General features: G+C 34.5%; 1 protein-coding gene across 21 annotated transcripts in view; it reads right to left on the bottom strand.

Moving 5' to 3' along the window:
- Positions 1-21,688, bottom strand: part of GluClalpha (glycine receptor alpha 1) — a 279,772-nt gene that overhangs the window by 6,206 nt on the left and 251,878 nt on the right. For 11 of the 21 annotated variants that reach the window (XM_075290778.1, XM_075290785.1, XM_075290777.1 and 8 more), the window contains 3 exons: positions 20,862-21,041; positions 11,961-12,067; positions 3,759-3,883 (listed from right to left, as the gene is read on the bottom strand). In XM_075290778.1, coding sequence (XP_075146893.1) covers positions 3,759-3,883; positions 11,961-12,067; positions 20,862-21,041 — 412 coding nt within the window. The remainder of the gene's footprint in view (positions 1-3,758; positions 3,884-11,960; positions 12,068-20,861; positions 21,042-21,688) is intronic. The other 10 variants (XM_075290788.1, XM_075290791.1, XM_075290787.1 and 7 more) reach the window with 3 other exon arrangements.

Below are 21,688 nucleotides of genomic sequence, written 5' to 3'. Positions count from 1 at the left end.
AGATCGGTCTATAGGGGGCTATACCAAAACATGGACCGATACTCACAATTTTCGGCACAATTTTTTTGTGGTTCTACAATACCTCTAGATTTTCAATTTCGCAAATTGGATAAAAACTACGGTTTCTAAAATCCCAAGACCCTGAATCGGGAGGTCGGTTTCTATGGGGACTACATTAAAATCTGAACCGATCTTCTTTTGCCTGCAAACAAAAAAAGAAATCTGTGCCAAATTTTTGGACGGTATCGCCATTGAAGGCTGCAGCGTGATTACAACAGACAGATGGACATGTCTAATATCGTCGTAGAATTTCTTCAAGAATATATATACAGTGCACTCGCGGTGACGTGAACGCCGCCTAACGTGAACACTTGTTCTTACACTAACTGCTCCGTAACGTTGAAAAACATGAAATTTGACATTAAAGGCAGATTCACAATGCCAAATACTAATTCCAATACACCTACGGAACTTTTTTGGAGATCTACACCCATGTTCGGATATCCACTTCAATTCCACTTCCACTATTCACGTTCTTAATTTCACGTTCGTTTTTGAACTTTTCTGTAACCAGCTGGGTTGAACAAATCACCCAAAAATTCACTAAGGCGGAAATCAAAATAAGTGGAATCAATAGACGCAGTTTTAATAAAACTCATGTATTAAATATAAAACATTTCAAATTTTTTACGCGAGTACTTTTTTTAACCGGAAATATACCCTACTTGGACATAATTCAACTTTCATCAAGACTTTTGCAAGTGAATTGATTTCACGAATATTCCGGTGAAAGTGGATTGTAGGACACGAAAATCGTGGAATTGATTCACATTCACTTAAAAGTGGATTTGGGAACATGGGCACTACATTGGCTTTTTTCGTGAATTTTAATTATTAATTTAAATTGCTTTATAATTCCATACACACTGATATTTTTCCGATCTCTTTTTTTAAATCTTTCCATTAAATTAAAATTCGCTGAAGTTCGCTAACGTCAATATTTCACTAACGTGAACTCTTTTTGTTTTAATTAGTTCACGTTACCGCGAGTGCACTGTACTTTATATAATCTGAAATTGATATTTCGATGTGTGACAAACGGAATGACAAACTTATTATACCCCATCACCATAAAAATTATGGAATTGTCTTAGTTGTAATTAATACTTTATTTGAAACAATGAATCAAACTAAAACAAGTATATACGGCCGTAAGTTCGGCCAGGCCGAAGCTTATGTACCCTCCACCATGGATTGCGTAGAAACTTCTACTGAAGACTGTCATCCACAATCGAATTACTTGGGTTGCGGTAACACTTGCCGATGGCAAGGTGTCTTAAAACTTCCTAACACCGTAATATATACCACATAGTCCATACGTGGTATATATTAAATTAAAAAAGGTCGATTAAATACGTATATAATTAAGTTTAAAGTTTCTATAGAAATAAAGTTTTGACAAAATAAAATTTTTACAACATTTTCTATAAAAGTAAAATTTTGGAAAAAATTTTCTATAGAAATAAAATTTGGAAAAAATTCTATAGAAATAAAATTTTGACAAAATTTTCTATAGAAATAAAATTTTGAGAAAATTTTCTTTAGAAATAAAATTTTGACAAAATTTTCTATAGAAATAAAATTTTGACAAAATTTTCTATAAAAATAAAATTTTGACAAAATTTTCTATAGAAATAACATTTTGACAAAATTTTCTATAGAAATAACATTTTGACAATGTTTTCTATAAAAATAAAATTTTGGTAGATTATTTTTGGCTCGAGTGGCAACCATGAATATGAACCGATATGGACCAATTTCTGTTTGATTGGGGATCGGCTATATATAACTATAGACCGATATGGACCAATTTTGGCATGTATATTAGCGACCTTATACTAACACCACGTTCCAAATTTCAACTGGATCGGATGAATTTTGCTTCTCCAAGAGGCTCCGGAAATCAAATCTGGGGAACGGTTTATATGGGGGCTATAATAATTATGGACCGATATGGACCAATTCTTGCGTGTTTGTTAGAGACCACATTCTAACACCATGTTCCAAATTTTAACCGGATCGGATGAATTTTGCTCCTCCAAGAGGCTCCGGAGGACAAATCTGGGAATCGATTTATATGGGGCTATATATAATTATGGACCGATATGGACAAATTTTTGCATGGTCATTAGAGAACATATACCAACACCATGTACCAAATTTCAGCCGGATCGGATGAAATTTTGTTCTCTTAGAGGCTCCGCAAACCAAATCGGGGGATCGGTTTATATGGGGGCTATATGTAATTATGGACCGATATGGACCAATTTTTGCATGGTTGTTAGAGACCATATACTAACACCATGTACCAACTTTCAGCCGGATCGGATGAAATTTGCTTCTCTTAGAGCAATCGCAAGCCAAATTTGGGGGCCCGTTTATATGGGGGCTATACGTAAAAGTGGACCGATATGGCCCGTTTGCAATACCATCCGACCTACATCAATAACAACTACTTGTGCCAAGTTTCAAGTCGATAGCTTGTTTCGTTCGGAAGTTAGCGTGATTTCAACAGACGGACGGACGGACATGCTCAGATTGACTCAGAATTTCACCACGACCCAGAATATATATACTTTATGGGGTCTTAGAGCAATATTTCGATGTGTTACAAACGGAATGACAAAGTTAATATACCCCCATCCTATGGTGGAGGGTATAAAATTTTTAATTTAATCAATTAAAAAATTAATTGAAATTTGCTATGGAATCAAGTAAATATTTTTCGATGCCAATTAAAACTGTAATTGATACTATCAATTTCTTAATTGAAGACATTTCAATTGGATCAATTAAGTTAATACCAACACTTTGATTCAAAAATAAGACAAACTCGGGGAATCTCAATTTCTTACATTGTTAACAAGTCTACTAAAAGTGATGAAAGATGAAAATTGATCCTGCCATATGCAAAAATCTCATTAAATCCAGGTAAATTTTTATGAATTAAGTGAGTTATTTTTTTTTTGTTTTTAAATAAATAAATAAAATCACTGAAACCCATTTTAATTGGATAAAACAATTAACCTCAATAAAATATTAATGATTGTCCGAGCAACTTTTAAATATGAACAATGAATTCGTTGATATAAAATTTTTAATAAGTAGGATTTAACAAATATTACAGGTAATACTAATAAATATTAAACTTATCAATAAAACAAACAAATTATGGGCTTATCATAATTTAATAATACAAAGAACATTTTTCCAACATCTACGTTTAATTAACAATTAACAATTTTATTATATTATTCAAAAACTTAATCTTAATTGAATAACAACAAAGCATTTTATTTAATAATAGATTATAGCAAATTAAACATACATAAAAAGTTAGAGCAAAAATATTTATAAATGTAAACAAATAGATATTTCCAAAGATATCATTGAGCAATGAACAAGAATCATACAAATCTGATAGATCACAGAATCATTGAGAAGCAAAAACATATACTCAATCGTTAGAAAATTAATTTTAGATTAAAATGTTATTAAGTTTTAGTTTTTTTTTTGTTTTTGTTTTAAATTTTTGTTAGAATGCAAAACAAATCACAACATCAAAAAGAAAATCTAAAATTCAAAAATTAAAGTCAAAGCGAAACCAAACAAAATTCATTGGCATTCACATTCAACAACGTAACGAATTTTCTAAGTTTCAGAAGTGTCTCAAGTCAAGTCGACACTCTCTGGCTTACCTTGTGGGGAACTTCGAGAGCCAAGTCTTGCAGCAGTTGGGACGTTTAGGCGCCTGCATATGCACTTCACATTGTCGCAACTTTTCCAATGCCAATGGATCACCCGGATGACGTACCAAAGGTTTCTAAGTTGATTGTGAGAGTTTTATGTGTGATTTTCCATGAATGTTGTGTCATTAGACCAATTAGTTCAATTTTAAAATTAGCAGATGATTTTTAATTTTTTTTTTATTCGATCGATTATTTTTTTTCCAGAATATGTTGATTTTGTATTGTACATAATTTTATTTTTTTTTTCGATAATGTTTAAATATATTGTTTTGTAGCATTAGCGATGATTGATGAATTGTGGCATGTATTATGAATGCATTTGGTATTCGAGCAAGGATAATGGATTGATTGATTGATTGATATACAGACCATGAAGATGTAGGCAGAAAACAAGTTGGTAAGAAGAGACATAAAAAGAGGTGATCATGTTTTAGTAAGAATTTCGTTATGCCAATATTAGAATGAAAACATTGAAAGAAATTATGAAGAGAAATATAAAATTGGTTGGCAGTAACTACGAGTAGCATAGTCTTGTTTAACATTTCATGGAGTATTTATTGATTTTTTATTCATTTGTTTTGCGTAATTCAGTAAATTTTATGATTTCCATCTAGTTTAGAAATAGTGGCAGCCCGTTATTTTTTAGGCCCAATTAGATTAGGTTGAGATCGGTGTAGTGGCAGTCATAGACCTTATAATACATAGATGATCCACTATTCTCCTTAAAAAAAATGTGACGCAATTTATTGTGTCTAATTTATCGAATAACATACGATTCAAAGTGGGACAGTGTCATAAATAATCGCAGCAGTAAATATTTATTACTATTTGAGCATTTCATACATTAAAAATTTAACATTTCACTTGTTTTCTGTGATTGTTTTTAAACAGCTGATGACAGTGTTGCATACTTTTTGGAGATGTCCTGGATAAACGAATACTCTGGTTTCTCTTAGTCCGTGACTGCTTATGGCATAGACATTATAATACATTGATGATTCACTATTTTCTTTAAAATAAATGTGTCAGTTCCAAAAAATAATTTTCTGACATTTCGTTTTGATTTTTTCGTAAAGAGTCAGTCCCAAACATTAATTTTCGCGCATTTGCTTTTGTGTTGTTCGTAAAGAGCAATGCTGCTCAAAATTAAATTTCGTATTTTCGCGGTTTTGGTCACAATTTTTTGTTCAAATATGAACTTTTAATATATTCATTTATTTATAAATCCTCTGTTGCATCATAAACGTTCTAATTTTGTGTAAAATTGGCAAACTACAAAAAGGAAAACGAAAGAGATTGTAAGGGTACTCTTATTGTTCTCGCTTCTTCTTAATCTTCGGAAATGTCAAACATAGTTTGACACACATGGGTCATCTATGTATTAAAAGGTCTATGGTGGCAGTCTGCTATTTCAGGTGGTAAACTTTTTCACTTAGTGCCGGGAGCCACCGTGGTGCAATGGTTAGCATGCCCGCCTTGCATACACAAGGTCGTGGGTTCGATTCCTGCTTCGACTGAACACCAAAAAGTTTTTCAGCGGTGGATTATCCCACCTCAGTAATGCTGGTGACATTTCTGAGTGTTTCAAAGCTTCTCTAAGTGGTTTCACTGCAGTGTGGAACGCCGTTCGGAATCGGCTATAAAAAGAAGGTCCCTTGTCATTGAGCTTTACATGGAATCGGGCAGCAATCAGTAATAAGAGAAAAGTTCACCACTGTGGTATCACAATGCACCGAATAGTCCAAGTGAGCCTGATATATCGGGCTGCCACTTAACCTAACCTAACCTAGTGCTGCCCGATTCCATATTTAGCTCAAGGTATCTCTTTTTATATCCAAGTCTGAGTGATGGATAAAAGAAATCATTCAGATAAGTTTTGAAAAAAATCAGAAATGTCACCAACATTACCGAGAGGAGATAATCCACCGCTGAAAAATTCTTTGGTGTTCGATTTCTGCCTTTGTATGTAAGGCGGAAATCCAAACTATTGCACCACAGTGCCTCTAAGGCTTTAGGTTGGGTTACATACCATCCTTTAATGCGTCCATTGATTGAAGAATTGAATTTTCTCTTTGAAAGCAACAGTTTTGTTAGGATGCTTCAAACTGAAAAATATCAACCCTTCCGTAAACGCACGGATTAACGCATGATATGTAACTCAACCTTTACTTTGACTACTCTGTCCAAATGTCCACACCATTATAATTTCATTAAAAGTCAGCCAACAAAAAATTTTCATTGATATAACGAAACATTTTCATTAATACAATGAAAATATTCGTTAATAGTACGAAACATTTCGTTGATTGACAGAAAATTCGTTATAATAACGAAAATTTTCGTTGTATTAACGAATTTGTTTCATTGGCTGACTTTTAACGACACATTTCGTTAATATAACGAAACTTTTTCTATTAGTCTAGACTCGAGGGTCCCATTGACTTTAACTGATGTCAAAAAACCTAAACGGAGAGTAATCCACTCTTGAGATTCTTACCGGAAAGGGAGTAGTGCTAGTACTGGAAGCCAATGACCGATCGACGCAAAGTGGAAAAGACAAACCAATTGACGAGGCAAAATGTTCCGAATGAGAACCTTTGAGCACAATTCCATAGGAAAAATGATCAGATCTCCAGAAGAGCAAAAGTTTGAAAGTATAAGCAAAATTGCGTAGAGGGCGGCCCGATTATCAATTAACAAGGCAACATGTTCCGAATGAGAACCTTTGAGCACAATTCTTTAGGAAAAATGATCAGATCTCCAGAAGAACAAAAGTTTGAAAGTATAAGCAAAATCCCGTAGAGGGCGGCCCGATTACGAGCAAAGTGGCCCCAACCATCGAATTATCCACGTTGAAGGGAACGGCAATTATGTCCTATTCATCTTTTGAAACGATGATGATTCTATGTCAATCTAGGTAATGCGCCATCCATATTATAAGTTTATCCGGACGGAATGTCTGTGTTTGTATAGAATCTTACAGTATGGCCAATCGATACGAATTGTCGGCGATTACTATATAATCGATAAAGGAGTTATCGATCAAATTAATAAGCAACGGTATCGATTATGCCGTCGGACTTAACTTATAGAGTGGCCAATATCTGGAATATTTTCGACACGAGCACTGTCATCCGGATAAACTTATAGTCTGAATGGCGAATAAAGAACGCTAGCGGGATGCAGGGATCAACTAAACTATCGCAAATAGGAAAGTACCTAAAGGTAATCTGGCGAAAATCGAAAAAAAAATCAATATTAAAATTCTAATTAAATGGGACTTCCTCGTTTTGAGGTTCGCGATATAGACCTTTGTGAAACCGTACAGCAAAAAAAGGTTGTAATCTCTAATGAAGAAATTACACTGAAACTGCAAGTGACAAAGGCTACGGATTGGACAGAATCGTGACAGTACACATTCTGGAGGACTTTGGCCGACCTAATCAATACCAATGACATGGTCATCTTCGTCACCAATATGGTTTGAAAAACGAATTCGAGTAATTGCAAAATTTAATGGATGCAATGATAGTTGCCGTTTTGGATTCTGAGGAAGTGATTGCCACTTGTGAGCTAATGAAGGATCTGTACGACGATATTAGTATAGAAATCCTTAAAACGATTAGAACCAGTCTCTACAGGAAATAGTGCTGATGTGGTATAGACAAGAGATCATGAATAAGGAATGACCAAGAGGGAAGCCATTGATGCAGAATCCAATTGATTGAGCTCTGATATCGAACCTATTATTTGGTTCTATAGGAATAGTTCCAAAGAGTCACCATAAGAAGATCCTACACAAAGTGTAGTTAATGATACTGCTGCCACCCAAAAGGAAACGCCAGTGATGCGGGAATCAGTCTCCATTAGAATGAGCTCTGATATGAATCCCCCTATTCGGGTCTATCGGAATAGGTCTTAAAAAGGCACACGACGAGGAGAGTAGACCTGAAGTTGGAGGTACTGCTGCTACGCAATCCGCAAGAGTAGCCGATGAAGAGTCTGCTCCAGCCAAAGCAACTGAGATTCTAGAAGATTCTTTTAATATTTCTTTCTTATCTTTATAGGAAGAAAATTTTTCTCTGAGAGTCAATATGACATGGAGACTCAAGAGGCGGAAAGATAAACTGCTGTTGCAGAAACAGCAACAGCTACACGACATGGGCTCAAGAAGGAGTGTCCAACAATATGGCGACGAATTCTATAATCCACCACTTAAGTGACCAAACGGGGCGAAGAAGTTTTGTCGAATAGACCCAAGACACGAAGAGAATCATTTACCGCCGAATGCAACGAAGTACAGAGTTCGTTTTACACAACGCTGCAGTAACAAGGAGAAGGAAGAACATGCTGCATTGACCAAGAAAGCCCCGAAAGAGCCAGATCGGTCACTTGGACATACGAAGATTTGCTGTGTCACGCTATAAGAATTTAACCTAGAATACAATTTGTTTTTAAAAATATATGTATTCTGCTTAGGATAAGAGACATAGTTTTGATAGGTAATAATATTTGTTATAATTTCATGTGTATTTGGCCGACCGAAGAATGTTCAGCTTTCTATTTGCGATATGGGAATTTAGAAATAGGATTTATGGCAGGCGATTAAAATAAAAATGAAAACACATTACATGTGCAGCGGTCTCTGCTTAAGCACCAATGTTCCGCTTATGCGAGGCCATAAAATCTTATTAAGGAGTAACAAATACAATATATGTTCCTATTTTTCACACTTTTTAAGAATATTAAGATTGAAGCTAGTTTAAGGTTAAGTATATAAAGTTGAATATTGTTTAGAATAAATCAGTATCTTAGGTTAGATTAGAGCTCGATCGAAGCATCGGCTTCAGCTTCGGCATTTGGCCAAAAGTTTATAATCGGCCTTCGGCGTCAGAGGCCGATTAACCGAAGCCGTATCTTTTTGAATAAGTTATTTCATATTGAATTGTGTTGACTTTGTCTCAGTCAAAACACAGTCAAAAAAAAAGGAAAAATCCTTTTTAGTCATAATATCAAACTTCTGAATTTTGAATACTGTAAAGTCTGTTAGTTGTAAAAGAATATTATAATACGGCGTTCTCACCAAGCATGTTTTGGGGTTTGAAATGTTTTCCCTTTATAAGCATATCAAAACGAGTCGTTTTCCCCATACAAAAAATTAAGTTCAAAGACAAGTTTTCTTCCAAAACACGTAAGTTTTATAATGTAAACGCCCCTAATTTGGAATATCATCTGACTGAACATACTCTTTTAAAAATATATGTCGAATTATTAAAATAAATTTCATAGAAAAAACGAATAAACAAAGGCTTTGAAGAACGTATGAATGTGACAACAACTTAAGAAATGTTTTCCCTTTGCGATCGCGATATTTATTTGAGACAACGGTGTGTATATTTGAATTTAGAGCATATGGGAATTTCGAGTTTCCATACATAACAGGTTGGCTGATAAGTCCCCGGTCTGACACATAGATGGCGTCGCTAGTATTAAATGCATATTATTTTTATATAGTACCAACCTTCAAATGTACTTTCTATCCGATTTGCCTGAAATTGGAAATCTAACAGGTTGGCTAGTATTAAATCCATATTAGTTTTATACAGTACCAACTTTCAAATGATTCGTGTCAAGATTTGACGTCTGTAAGTCCAATAGTTTGTGAGATAGAGCGTCTTTTGTGAAGCAACTTTTGTTATTGTGAAAAAAGTGAAAAAAAGGAATTTCGTGTTTTGATAAAATATTGTTTTCTGAAGGGAAAAAATACGGTGGAAGCAAAAACTTGGCTTGATAATGAGTTTCCGGACTCTGCCCCAGGGAAATCAACAATAATTGATTGGTATGCAAAATTCAAGCGTGGTGAAATGAACACGGAGGACGGTGAACGCAGTGGACGCCCGAAAGAGGTGGTTACCGACGAAAACATCAAAAAAATCCACAAAATGATTTTGAATGACCGTAAAATGAAGTTGATCGAGATAGCAGAGGCCTTAAAGATATCAAAGGAATGTGTTGGTCATATCATTCATCAATATTTGGATATGCGGAAGCTCTATGCAAAATGGGTACCGCGCGAGCTCACATTTGACCAAAAACAACATCGTGTTGATGATTCTGAGCGGTGTTTGCAGCTGTTAACTCGTAATACATCCGAGTTTTTCCGTCGATATGTGACAATGGATGAAACATGGTTCCATCACTCCACTCCTGAGTCCAATCGACAGTCGGCTGAGTGGACACCGACCGGTGAACCGTCTCCGAAGCGTGGAAAGACTCAAAAGTCTGCTGGCAATGTAATGGCCTCTGTTTTTTTAGGATGCGCATGGAATAATTTTTATCGATTATCTTGAGAAGGGAAAACCCATCAACAGTGACTATTAAATGGCGTTATTGGAGCGTTTGAAGGTCGAAATCGCGTCAAAACGGCCCCATATGAAGAAGAAAAAAGTGTTGTTGCACCAAGACAACGCACCGTGCCACAAGTCATTGAGAAGATGGCAAAAATTAATGAATTGGGCTTCGAATTGCTTCCCCACCCACCGTATTCTCCAGATCTGGCACCCAGAGACTTTTTCTTGTTCTCAGACCTCAAAAGGATGCTCGCAGGGAGAAAATTTGGCTGCAATGAAGAGATGATCGCCGAAACTGAGGCCTATTTTGAGGCAAAACCGAAGGAGTACTACCAAATGGTATCAAAAAATTGGAAGGCCGTTATAATCGTTGTATCGAAGGGAACTATGTTGAATAATAAAAACGAATTTTGATAAAATGTGATAAAAATGTGTTTTTCTTTGTTAGACCGGGGACTTATCAGCCAACCTGTTAGCATAAGACATGGACTGAATTACCTTTTATTGTTTTATTTATCCTTTGTTAAAAAAAATATGCTAATATTGAACTAAAACACACCAAATTTCTTTAACCCTTACCCTGCACTTTAAAAAACATACCGCATATTGTATTAGTGAGTAAAATTTGCCTAATAGAATAGGGAACTTTTTTATAGGGCTCAGCCAAACATAGCTTTAAACTCAACTAGTTCTTTAAGGCCGGTACTCTGTTCGGTTTTCGCGTTGAAACTCCATACAAAACCATAGAATGCGAAAAACTAGCGAAATTTTTTCCATTTGTGGTACTTTGTCTTTTTTTCGAGTTGAAAATCTGACGTTTATAGCATGGCGCCATTTGCAATGTAAATTAAGAAATAATTTATTTATTAAAACTATTTGTGTGGGTTTATAACGCAAACACGAATCATATTTTTGTTCCGAAAATATACAAAGGATCAAAGGAATAGCAGATCAGTTGCCCAAGGAAAAATAAAATGTTAATTTTGTAATAGCAAGCAGCAACCACCAACTTAATTCAAAATTGCTCCCTGTTAAATAGCGCTCCCTGTTACCTAAATAAACACATTCACAATGGACTGAATAGTCTAAGTGAGCCTGACACTTAATCGGACTGTCACTTAACCTAACCTTTTTACTTAAATAAACGCCGCTTTCTATGTGCAAAATAATGGTTTCTATTAAATTTTTTCGCAAGAATGAACATAGTACCGGCCTTTAGAATAAAATTCTTATAAAAACCATTCGTTTTGTTTTAACCATTCGTTTGTTTAAGCATTGTTGTTGTTTTTTTATTTCAGCTTAAAACATTAAAAACATTAAATGTTAAGAAGTTTTAAGTGGAAATAATACTCATATAAAATTGGTTTGGGCAATTTTGACCCACTAGTATAGGATAAGGATTAATTACAAATTGAGGAAAATTATTGGCTTCGGCCGATTACTGCTTTTTTGTCGAACATCGGCTTCGGCCCGAAAACCCCACTTCGTCCGAGCTCTAATACAGGTATTCCACAAATATTCATGGGAAAGGTGGGGGGAGGGTACTAACTGCTTCTATTTTAGTAGTTATATACGAACGTTAGTACAATTTAATACCAAAAGTTACACTTTTTAGTTCTCTTTTGTACAATTGTTTTCAATTCGATTTTTTTATTCCTAGAAACTCCATAAAATGTTAAACCTCTTTAATATGTACATTATAAAACCAAACAAAAAACAAAAAGCAACAATGACCAATGGAATTATCATTGTAAAGCACATGAAAATCAAAACTAGAAAAACCATTAAGATAAATATGTACCATTGCAAATGTTGCATTGCTATCTGTATCCAGCAGATCTGAAGCGGCATCTATACTCGCCTGCTCCAAATCACGGCGTTTCTTTTTCATGTTCTCCTTGTGCATGTCTGCGGCCCGATCCGTATATGTTGCATGGGATGGTAGAAAAATGTTTCACAAGAATTTATTTGTTCGGCAACAAATGGCGGCGAAGGGTGCGCACGCGCATTTTTTGTTTTGTTTTGTTTACGATTCCAGAGAGATAGACAGAGAATAAAAATAACACAACAACAACAACAATGTTGCAAACACACACACACACACGCACGCACACACAGATACAAGTGGTTGATAGCAGTGTTAGTAGTAGTATTAATAGTAGTAGTGGTGGTAGTATTAATAATTACAATAATTGGAAACAAATTTTTGAATACAGTTTAGCAGTAATATATCCATATGATAAACAATTATACGCGCAATCACACACGCACACATACACCCACCCACACAAAAGGATATAGGCAGATACGACGAGACGCAAGCAATTAGGTACGATGTAACCATGATAGCCATTTGTTTGGTTGATTAGTTGACGATGCATTACATTACGTAGCATTGCGTTACGTTGGGTTTGTTTTTTATTTGTAATTGTCATTTTGTTTATTTACACACACGCACACAAATACCAAAAAGATAGAGATATAGATTCAGAGATGATGTTACAGCAAAGGGACCGTTTCAGGTTTCAAATTTGTTGATTATATTTTTTTTATTGTGGTAGTTGTCGTGATTATGGTTGAGTATAATTTCGAGAAACCATAAAGAAACATGTCCATGAAAAGAAAACAAAAATACAAATAAAGCATAAAATATTGTGCAATAATTGAAAAAAAAATCATTAAAATAATAAATTTTTATTAGAAAAATAATAATTTAATTTTTGGTTCACATTTATCGGATTATAGTATTCGTGTGATAATGATGATTGGTTGACATATGATCAATATACCAATACAGACAACAGCAAATAAATATTCATATTTGTATGTACAAGTGCAAAATTAAAATAAAAAAATCACAATCACACCAATTTGTTTTGCAAATAAGGCATAAATGAAATGACAGACATTGCAACATAAATTGACAGTTAAAATTATACCATTTATTTTTCAATGGTTTGATGTACAATTAAAATAAATGATGATTTTAATGGTTTGTGGTTAGTTGGTGGTCGTGGTTAATGTGTGTATCATCACCATAGTTGGCAATACAATTTTGGGTTTAGTAGAGGGATTGGCAACATTTGTTATTGTTTTGTTTGTTGCGAGATAAATTTGATTCATTCACAGTAGTGTGCAAAAGTATTGTCAAAATTGAAAGTGAGTTTATTTGTTGTATTTTCATAATTATTGAAGGTCCGTGTATGTGGTGCATTGGTAAATAGCATGTCGTCGTTTTTTTGTTAGAAAGAAATTTAACGCAGGTTTTATGTATAAATAATACATATATTTTTTTGCAGTTGTTGTGGTTGTTGTTGTCGTCATCGATGTTGAAGAGAGGGTTGTTGCATTGTGGTAGTATTCACAAAAATAAATGCAATAGAGGTATTTACAAACATCGTTGAATGACACGACGTGTGGCATAATAAGAGAGGAAATAAAAGAAACTTGTGTTAGTTCATAAAATTGTGAAATTTTTAATTACTACATTCATGAAATTCAAACAAATGAGGCATGAAGATATTATTGATTTTTTTTTTGTCGAATGGGGTATATATGGATAAAATCAGAGTGTTAGGATAAGTCAATACCGATAAAATTTTAGAAGATGAAGAATGTTGGCGTCATTTGTGAGGGGAATAATGTCGTTTATTGCGGGAATATTTTTGCTCCCGAATTTTCCCTTGAGCGTGATCCCGGGAAGTTCGAAAAAAATGCTACTTTCCGAGAAAAATTCTAGTTGATTCCTATGATAATTATTATACTATTACACACAAAAAAATTTTTTTCTGATTCAATCACGAAATTAATTGCTCCAATTAATTTTTTAATTGAAATTTCTTCAATCACAGAAATGATAGTATCAATTATTAAAATTAATTGACAGTCAATTAAAAAATTAATTGATCCAATTAAAACATTAATTGATATTATTAATTTGTGTGATTGATTTTTGTTTCAATTAAAAAAATTGTTGAATCAATAAAATTTTGAATTGAATATTTTTAAAAATTAAATTAAAATTTTAGTTGGAAAAATTTTCGTGAATTTTTTTTTCGGTGTATATTAACGACTGTATAAAACTTTGTAATCAAGATCAATATATAGTTTTCATTTTCGGGAACGAAGATTTAAAAGTAAATTAGAAGAAGAATTAAAAGTGAATTACAATTATTATTGTTCCGTTTGTTAAAAATCGTAGAGTATTAGGTTTGAAGAAATTCAAAAATAGATTCCGTTTTGGAATACTTATGGTGTTTTCTTTTCTGAAAAAATTGCTTTGCCTTCATTTCGCCTGTATTTTACTACAAAAGCGACCATCATGAACTTCGTATGTTACTAAAGACTTTCTTGCAATTTTGAACTCCAATTTTTTCCTTCAAACTACAAAATTTAAAAAGTGAAAAAAAGTGAATTTATGTCTAATAAATTTTCTTGAATTTGTCAAAAATTTTTTACCTATTTTTGTGATATCGGCGTGATGCCAGCGCTTGTAATACTGTTTAGTTAAAAATTTCTACAAATGTTCAAAATTTTCTAAAATTAATCAAAAGTTTTCTTATTGGTGGATTCACTGTTTTTTCAGTGTACAGAATGCGCATTGTTAAAATGTTGCCTGCAACCTAACAAAATGCTATCATTTCTGCTGACAGAAAAGATTTCAAAGGAGCAAACAGAGCAACGGCAGCACTCTCGTTTGTGGGCGGTGCTGCATTGAAAAGAAAGCATGCCCGGTTCCAAAGATTTTGTCTTTACTTTAAAAATATTGGTATTGATTCCGATTGGTATTGTACTTGCTCCTAGGAAGCAAATTTTAATTTTTCGCATTTTCAGCTTTTTTTCTTCATATACTATCAAATCAAACGAGTTAACGACAACTTTATTTTCCAAATTAAGACTTGACTTCCAGTAGAAATTATGATATGTTTCAAGTAATAAACGTCTTTAAAATGAAGTGTTGAAAAATATGTCCTATATTTGAACGATTTTTTACTTTGCAGTAAAGATGCAAAAAGGCAACAAATTTAAAGACAATTTCATTAAATGTAAAGAATTTTTCAGAGTTATTAAAGTCAAGTTGACCTTAGCCCAAATATTTTTTCTTTCATGTTATGATAACCATTTTTAAGTGAAATCACTTAATTATAAGGATAATACGACTTCATTGAAAAGTTTATCGACTTGGACAAGGAAAAAAACTTTATAGTAGAGAATTGCCTCTTCCGTGCTAAGCAAAATTTGCATTCGTATTTTAAAGACATGAAATCTTTGACCTCTCGAAAATATTTTTTTCAGTGTGCTTCTATGCATGGCACTATGTTCACACCAGGATCGGAAACCTATTCCCGTTTTTGCCTGTTATTTAGAAAAGAACCTAAAAAGGTAATTTTCCGGGCAAAATGCAAAAGAAGTGTGCATTTTTTATAAGAAACGAAAACGCTATTAGATTCCGTTATTAGACGTGTGAGTCCAATGACAGTTGACAAAACAAATTTAAGTTTATGCTTTGGTCCATCTGGCTTTATGTCTTTTTAAAGTTTTTAAAACATCGAACATTGATTGAATTTCAAAATTGTTAAAATGTCCTTAGTGCTCTACGAAGATCAAGACTGGTACAATTTTAATAAAATTTACTTATTTGAGAGACATATGATCTCAATTTAAGCAAACTTCTCCCATATTAGTTCAAGTCATAAAAGTTAGCAACAAATTATTCAAATAAGGAACATTTGCTCACATTGGACAACATTCAACTAAAATCAACTAATCGTAATCGAACTAAAAAAAGGACAAATTGTTTGTTTGCTGATACAAATAAGAAAAAACTTCGGAACAGCATTGTACTGCACACAAAAATAATAATTCTTTCCTCCGAAGCGGAATTTTATTTTTGAATGACAAAAATATTGTTTTCTCGCCAAAAATAAAATGGTTGTTGATGTCATATGCATAATGCCCTAAAAAACAACATGGCTGTGACAAACATGTAACATGTTTACCGTCCAAAAATAACGTTTTGCTCTAAGAGGTGATCACATTTGTTCTCCTGATGTGGGAAGTTGTTTCTCTATAGGCAAGTAAATTTTAGTTTATTCTGACAAATTTGGTTTAGTCTAAAAGAAACATTGATAAACGTATTGCGGATGGTCCGTAAACATTGTAAAGACACGCTGTCAAGACAAGTTGTAAAAGGTACACGATCTTAGATAAAAGCAAAAAAGTTGTTTTTGCAAGACCAAATCACTCTTCAATTTCCGAACATCTGAAAATTAACCGATTAAGTACTTGGGGAACCACCAAAATTATCGTGTTTTAAATCTCAAGTAATGCTATGAGCAGCTGTGACAAGCGATCGTTTTCATTGAATCTGGGATCGATTTGAGCACTTCGATCGTAGACAGAAAGCCTACACTAATAGAAAAAAATACGTTCCATAGTCGTGAACGGACGGTGACAAAATGAAACGGAAACGTTCACAGAAAATCAAAACGAAATGTTCACAATTTCGTCCACGGGCGTTCACGATGTCATGAACGGCATTCGTTTTTCTTTGGCCATGAAAAGTCTTAAAATAATCGTCAGACGTTATTATGGCAACTCCCTCGGTGGTGCAATGTGCTAAGGCGAATGTTAACGCGTATGGTGCAGAAAACACAGGTTCGAGTCACGCTAGCGGAAATCTTTTTTTAATTTTGTTTATAAAGTCGTAACCATAACGTTTTCAGATCATGAACCCTGGTTGTTGTTTTGACAACACATGGTGTCATTTTATCGTTGTCAGATTGACATCGCCTGTTCACAGTTTGACACCACATGTTTGTTGATTCACTTTCATGAACGAATCGTTTTGAAATGTGCACGCCGTTCATGATTTTTTCTATGAGTGTATCCGCAGGACTTGGCAAGCACTTGTCAACCAAGAATGCCTAAAACTGATATTAGCACTTGATTTCATCCGCATAGCTACTGTTCAGCTTGCCTGTTGCCGATAACTTTTTTTATTTGGGTCATTTTAGAAGACAATAGAAAAAGGCCCCATTGAATGGGAATGGGTTGTATTACCGGAAGACTATAATAATGACTGACTCGTAGCACCAGTCAAGACAAAAAATGGTAGAGTCGAGTAAATATGAATAAAATTTTTTGCCACACAAAAACCTAGACGTTTGGATTCGTAACACTTCATTTGGCTTAATCTGTAGAATATTAACACCACTAAAAGGCTATAATTCTATATTATTCGATTTAAAAATGATTTAATCATTATAAAACAGTTTTAAGCCATTTGTACCATAGACCAATTAAGGTATAGACATCTCAAGTGAATTCACAGCGCTGTAGTTTGTCTGCACACCGTAGAGGGCTCTTTTTCGTCTGCAATTGAGAGATTTTTTAATTTGGCTTTAATTTGTTTTCTTGATGAAACACCAAATATTGTAAAAGCATATAAAATTCTATACATCCACACCTTTTTTGTAATGCAAATTTACTGGTTTGTACGGTAATTCTCGTTTTCCAAAAATAAATCGAGTCACTTGACTGCGCAATTGGAATGACTGCGCACTGCAAATAAACAAAACCATGGTGAATTATCAAAGTATGTCTCTATATTTAAAGGGTGATACGGTCAAAATTTGGTCAATATAAACTTGTCGTATTTCTTTCAATTTTGCATTTAAAAAACCTGAACACCCCTCATTTTGAAGGTGTGTATGTGTAGAATGTTGCTCCTAATTTGATTTTGGAAGTCACTCTTCAGTTGTCAAAATGCCGTCCAAGCAAGAAGAGCAGCGTATCAAAATTTTGCTCGCGCATCGCGAAAATCCGAGCTACTCGCACGCAAAGCTGGCAAAATCGCTAAAAGTTGTCAAATCAACCGTTACAAATGTAATTAAAGTGTTTGGGGAACGTTTGTCGACAGCCAGGAAGTCTGGATCGGAGGGAAATCGAAAACCGGAAGCCGCTGAGACGTCAAAGAGAGTTGCCGGTTGTTTCAAGCGAAACCCTAACCTCTCTCTCCGAGATGCCGCAAATAAGCTGGGTGTATCGTCTACAACCGTGCATCGAGCCAAAAAACGAGCCGGACTATCGACTTACAAGAAGGTAGTGACTCCAAATCACGATGATAAACAAAATACGACGGCCAAAGCGCGATCCCGGAGGCTGTACACGACGATGCTGATGAAGTTTGACTGCGTGGTAATGGACGACGAAACCTACGTCAAAGCCGACTACAAGCAGCTTTCGGGACAGGAATTATATACGGCAAAAGGAAGGGGAAAGGTAGCAGATATTTTCAAGCACATAAAACTGTCAAAGTCCGCAACGAAATATCTGGTTTGGCAAGCCATCTGTACCTGTGGCTTGAAAAGCAGCATTTTCATAGCTTCCGGGACTGTCAACCAAGAAGTTTACGTGAAAGAGTGTTTGAATAAACGTCTGCTGCCTTTCCTGAAGAAACACGGTTGTTCCGTACTGTTTTGGCCGGATTTGACATCTTGCCATTAAAAGGCCATGGCGTGGTACGCCGCCAACAACGTGCAGGTGGTTCCCAAGGACAAGAACCCTCCCAACACGCCAGAGCTCCGCCCAATTGAGAAATACTGGGCTATTGTCAAGCGGAACCTAAAGAAGACAAAAAAACTGCTAAGGACGAGCAGCAGTTCAAGGCAAACTGGCTTTCTGCGGCGAAGAAGGTGGACAAGGTGGATGTACAAAATCTGATGGCAGGTGTCAAGCGTGAGGCCTGGCAATTCGGATTTGGAAAAGCGAAAGCCTAACTGAATATTTTATACTAATTGAACTTGAAAAAGAAATTTAATTTGATTTTTTAAATAAACGATTTCACCGATTTACACGCGTTTTCCCTTGACCAAATTTTGACCGTATCACCCTTTAATTGGTCTATGTTTGAACCATGAAACAGATGTACCCGGTTAATGTTAGTTGATCATCTGATTATTGGGTTTGAAAAATCTTTTTGTAGACTTGGAATTACAGTTTAACGGCCATTTTCATGTAGCTCCGTTAGGCTTTAACTGCCAGTTAACAGAAAATAAATTGCAAATATCTTCTCTCCAGTTAACTTTAACTGAAAAATTTTCGTCAGTTAAGTTCCTAACTGGCATATGGAATATATATGCAAGATGACAGCTTCGTCCATAATACGGTTTAAAAGTTGGTTAGTTAACGGAACACTAACGGAGCTTTATGAAAATGGGGGTAAGTCAAATAAGTTTCCCAACAAATTGCCATTGTGAAGAAATGCAGATTTTCCCATACTGATTTGATCCAAAGATTTATTGATTTTTAGTGATTTTAATCCAAAATGACACAATTTATTGTAATTCTAAATGTGATACGCCTACTAGCTCTAAGTGTATTCAAAACTTATGTTAACATGAAGTTGAGTTACTCCTTTAAATTATCTTTAATGAATGCCAAGTTCTTAAAAAAAATAAACTTTCTTTAGTTTTCAAAATATATATCTGGTTATTTCTTTAAGTCATTGAAATCTTTTTTTCCATTAAACCCTGTATTAAAATCATATATTTATTTGAATAAAAATCTTTATTATTTTTATCACTGAATAGTTTTTGGGAGAACCATTCAGAAAAGCTTACCAATTTCCTGGTTTGGGGATTTTTTCTTTCTTCAGACTACTAAATACTACATTTTTAATTACTATATGAATGATTTCTCTACGAAGGTAATGTGAAAAAATTGTAATGAACATTGGGATTTGTTCTCATTCCCAATGGGATTATCTTTTGTTGTCAAAAAAGCAATGTAGTATGAGATAATCTCTTATCGGTATTACTTACCCACATTTCACTCTGACTTTCCCAACACAAAAGAGAAAATGTTCATTTATGCTTTTTGCAAAGTGTTCGTATTAATGAAATTAACATTTTCTCTTCTTTGCTTCGATCATTCTAATTGTTTGTGCTTGGATTTTGCTGTTGTTCTGATGATATCGAATGAATGGCGACATGTGTCCGTGTGGCAATCACGCCCACCCCATCCCTTTATTTTGCCCGTCAGTCTTCTATAGTGTCCTAGTTTTATGTGGGGCGGTTTCAAATGTCGAAGAGAATTTTCGTACAAAAAAAAAAGCAAAATAAACAATGTCACATCTCCAATGACCGGGATTTTCATATTAATCGAATTTGATGCAAGTAATTTGTCATCATCTGTCAATTTTCCCAAAAGAAGGCAACTCAGTGTAAAATAAAATCGTCAAGACAAATCGAATTAATTGCTGTTGGTAATTCCCCCCTACCCATCTTCCCATTATGTTTCTCTAGTATCGATTTCGTACAAATAGTCAAGTCTCAGTCTCATACTCAGTTTTTAATGTGGTGGGGTGAGAACAAATGGTGGGGAAATGGCAAGGGTGGTGGTTGGTTGTTAGTGATTGTGAATGATACAATTGATGGATAAAATGTAGATGGCGTTGTAATATTAAATTACAAATTATACATATCGTATTATTATTAAAGTATTTGATGATTATTTATATCAAGATAATTATGTATATACACATGTATATGTATTGAACAAATATTTGGATGTGTTTTTTGTGGTTGTGGTAGTGGTGGTAAGTAGTAGTAGTAGTACGTACATAAGAAAAAAATAATAATAGAAAACACCATTAATTAATTAAATACAGTTAATAAGAAGCATATAAAATCTCAATTACTAGCTTTATTCGAACCTGAGCGGGACGCATAGTTCACCAGGGCAAACTCGAGCAGGGCGCCAAATACAAACGTTAAACACACACCAGTCCAGACGTCAATGGCTTTGGTGTAGGAGACCGGTGGCAGTGATGCATTGATACCGGATGTCTGCGTTGCCATGGTGAGCAGTGTGGTGACACCTAGAAAATGACAGTGGAACAATGTGAGAACCAACGGTTGTGCTGAAAAAATTTTGAATTCGGAAAATTTTAAACAAAACAAAGAATTCCTTGAAGAGAAAAGTGGCTACATGGCATGTTTTTGTGTTCTATCTGTCTGTATATGTGTGTATTTTATTTTCTGAGTGTTCAATTTTTTCCAACGTATAATCCAATTCCATTCTAAAACGAAAATCCTGCACTCCTTTCATTGCCAATGATGATTATAATTTCTACCAAGTTGTTGGGATGCTCCTATCCTTACGTATTCGACCAAATGCCACTTACCTTCTTAAATGAAGAAGAAAGAGAAGAATCATCCAATATACACCAATAAATTTCCAGCCAATAATGGCGCCATAAACCATGTAAAATAAAAAATAATTTCCAAAAATTTAATTCCAAAGTTTCGATTTCATAAGCGATATATTTGCCCAACATAATGAAACTAAAAAACGCAAAAACGATCCAAAATCCAGAAAGAAACAAACGTGAGATGTCAAACATCTCCACTGCGGACGAGCTACTGGCCTCAACTGATGAAGCAGTCGCCTACATCATAGGTTCCCGCCAAAGCTACACCATGTCTCTGCAGAAGGCAAACCAACTGAAGTTTTACCCATCATTAT

Source organism: Haematobia irritans, chromosome 1 (genome assembly GCF_050003625.1).
Source record: "Haematobia irritans isolate KBUSLIRL chromosome 1, ASM5000362v1, whole genome shotgun sequence".
Lineage (NCBI taxonomy): Eukaryota > Metazoa > Arthropoda > Insecta > Diptera > Muscidae > Haematobia > Haematobia irritans.
This window is presented reverse-complemented; position numbering and strand designations above follow the sequence as displayed.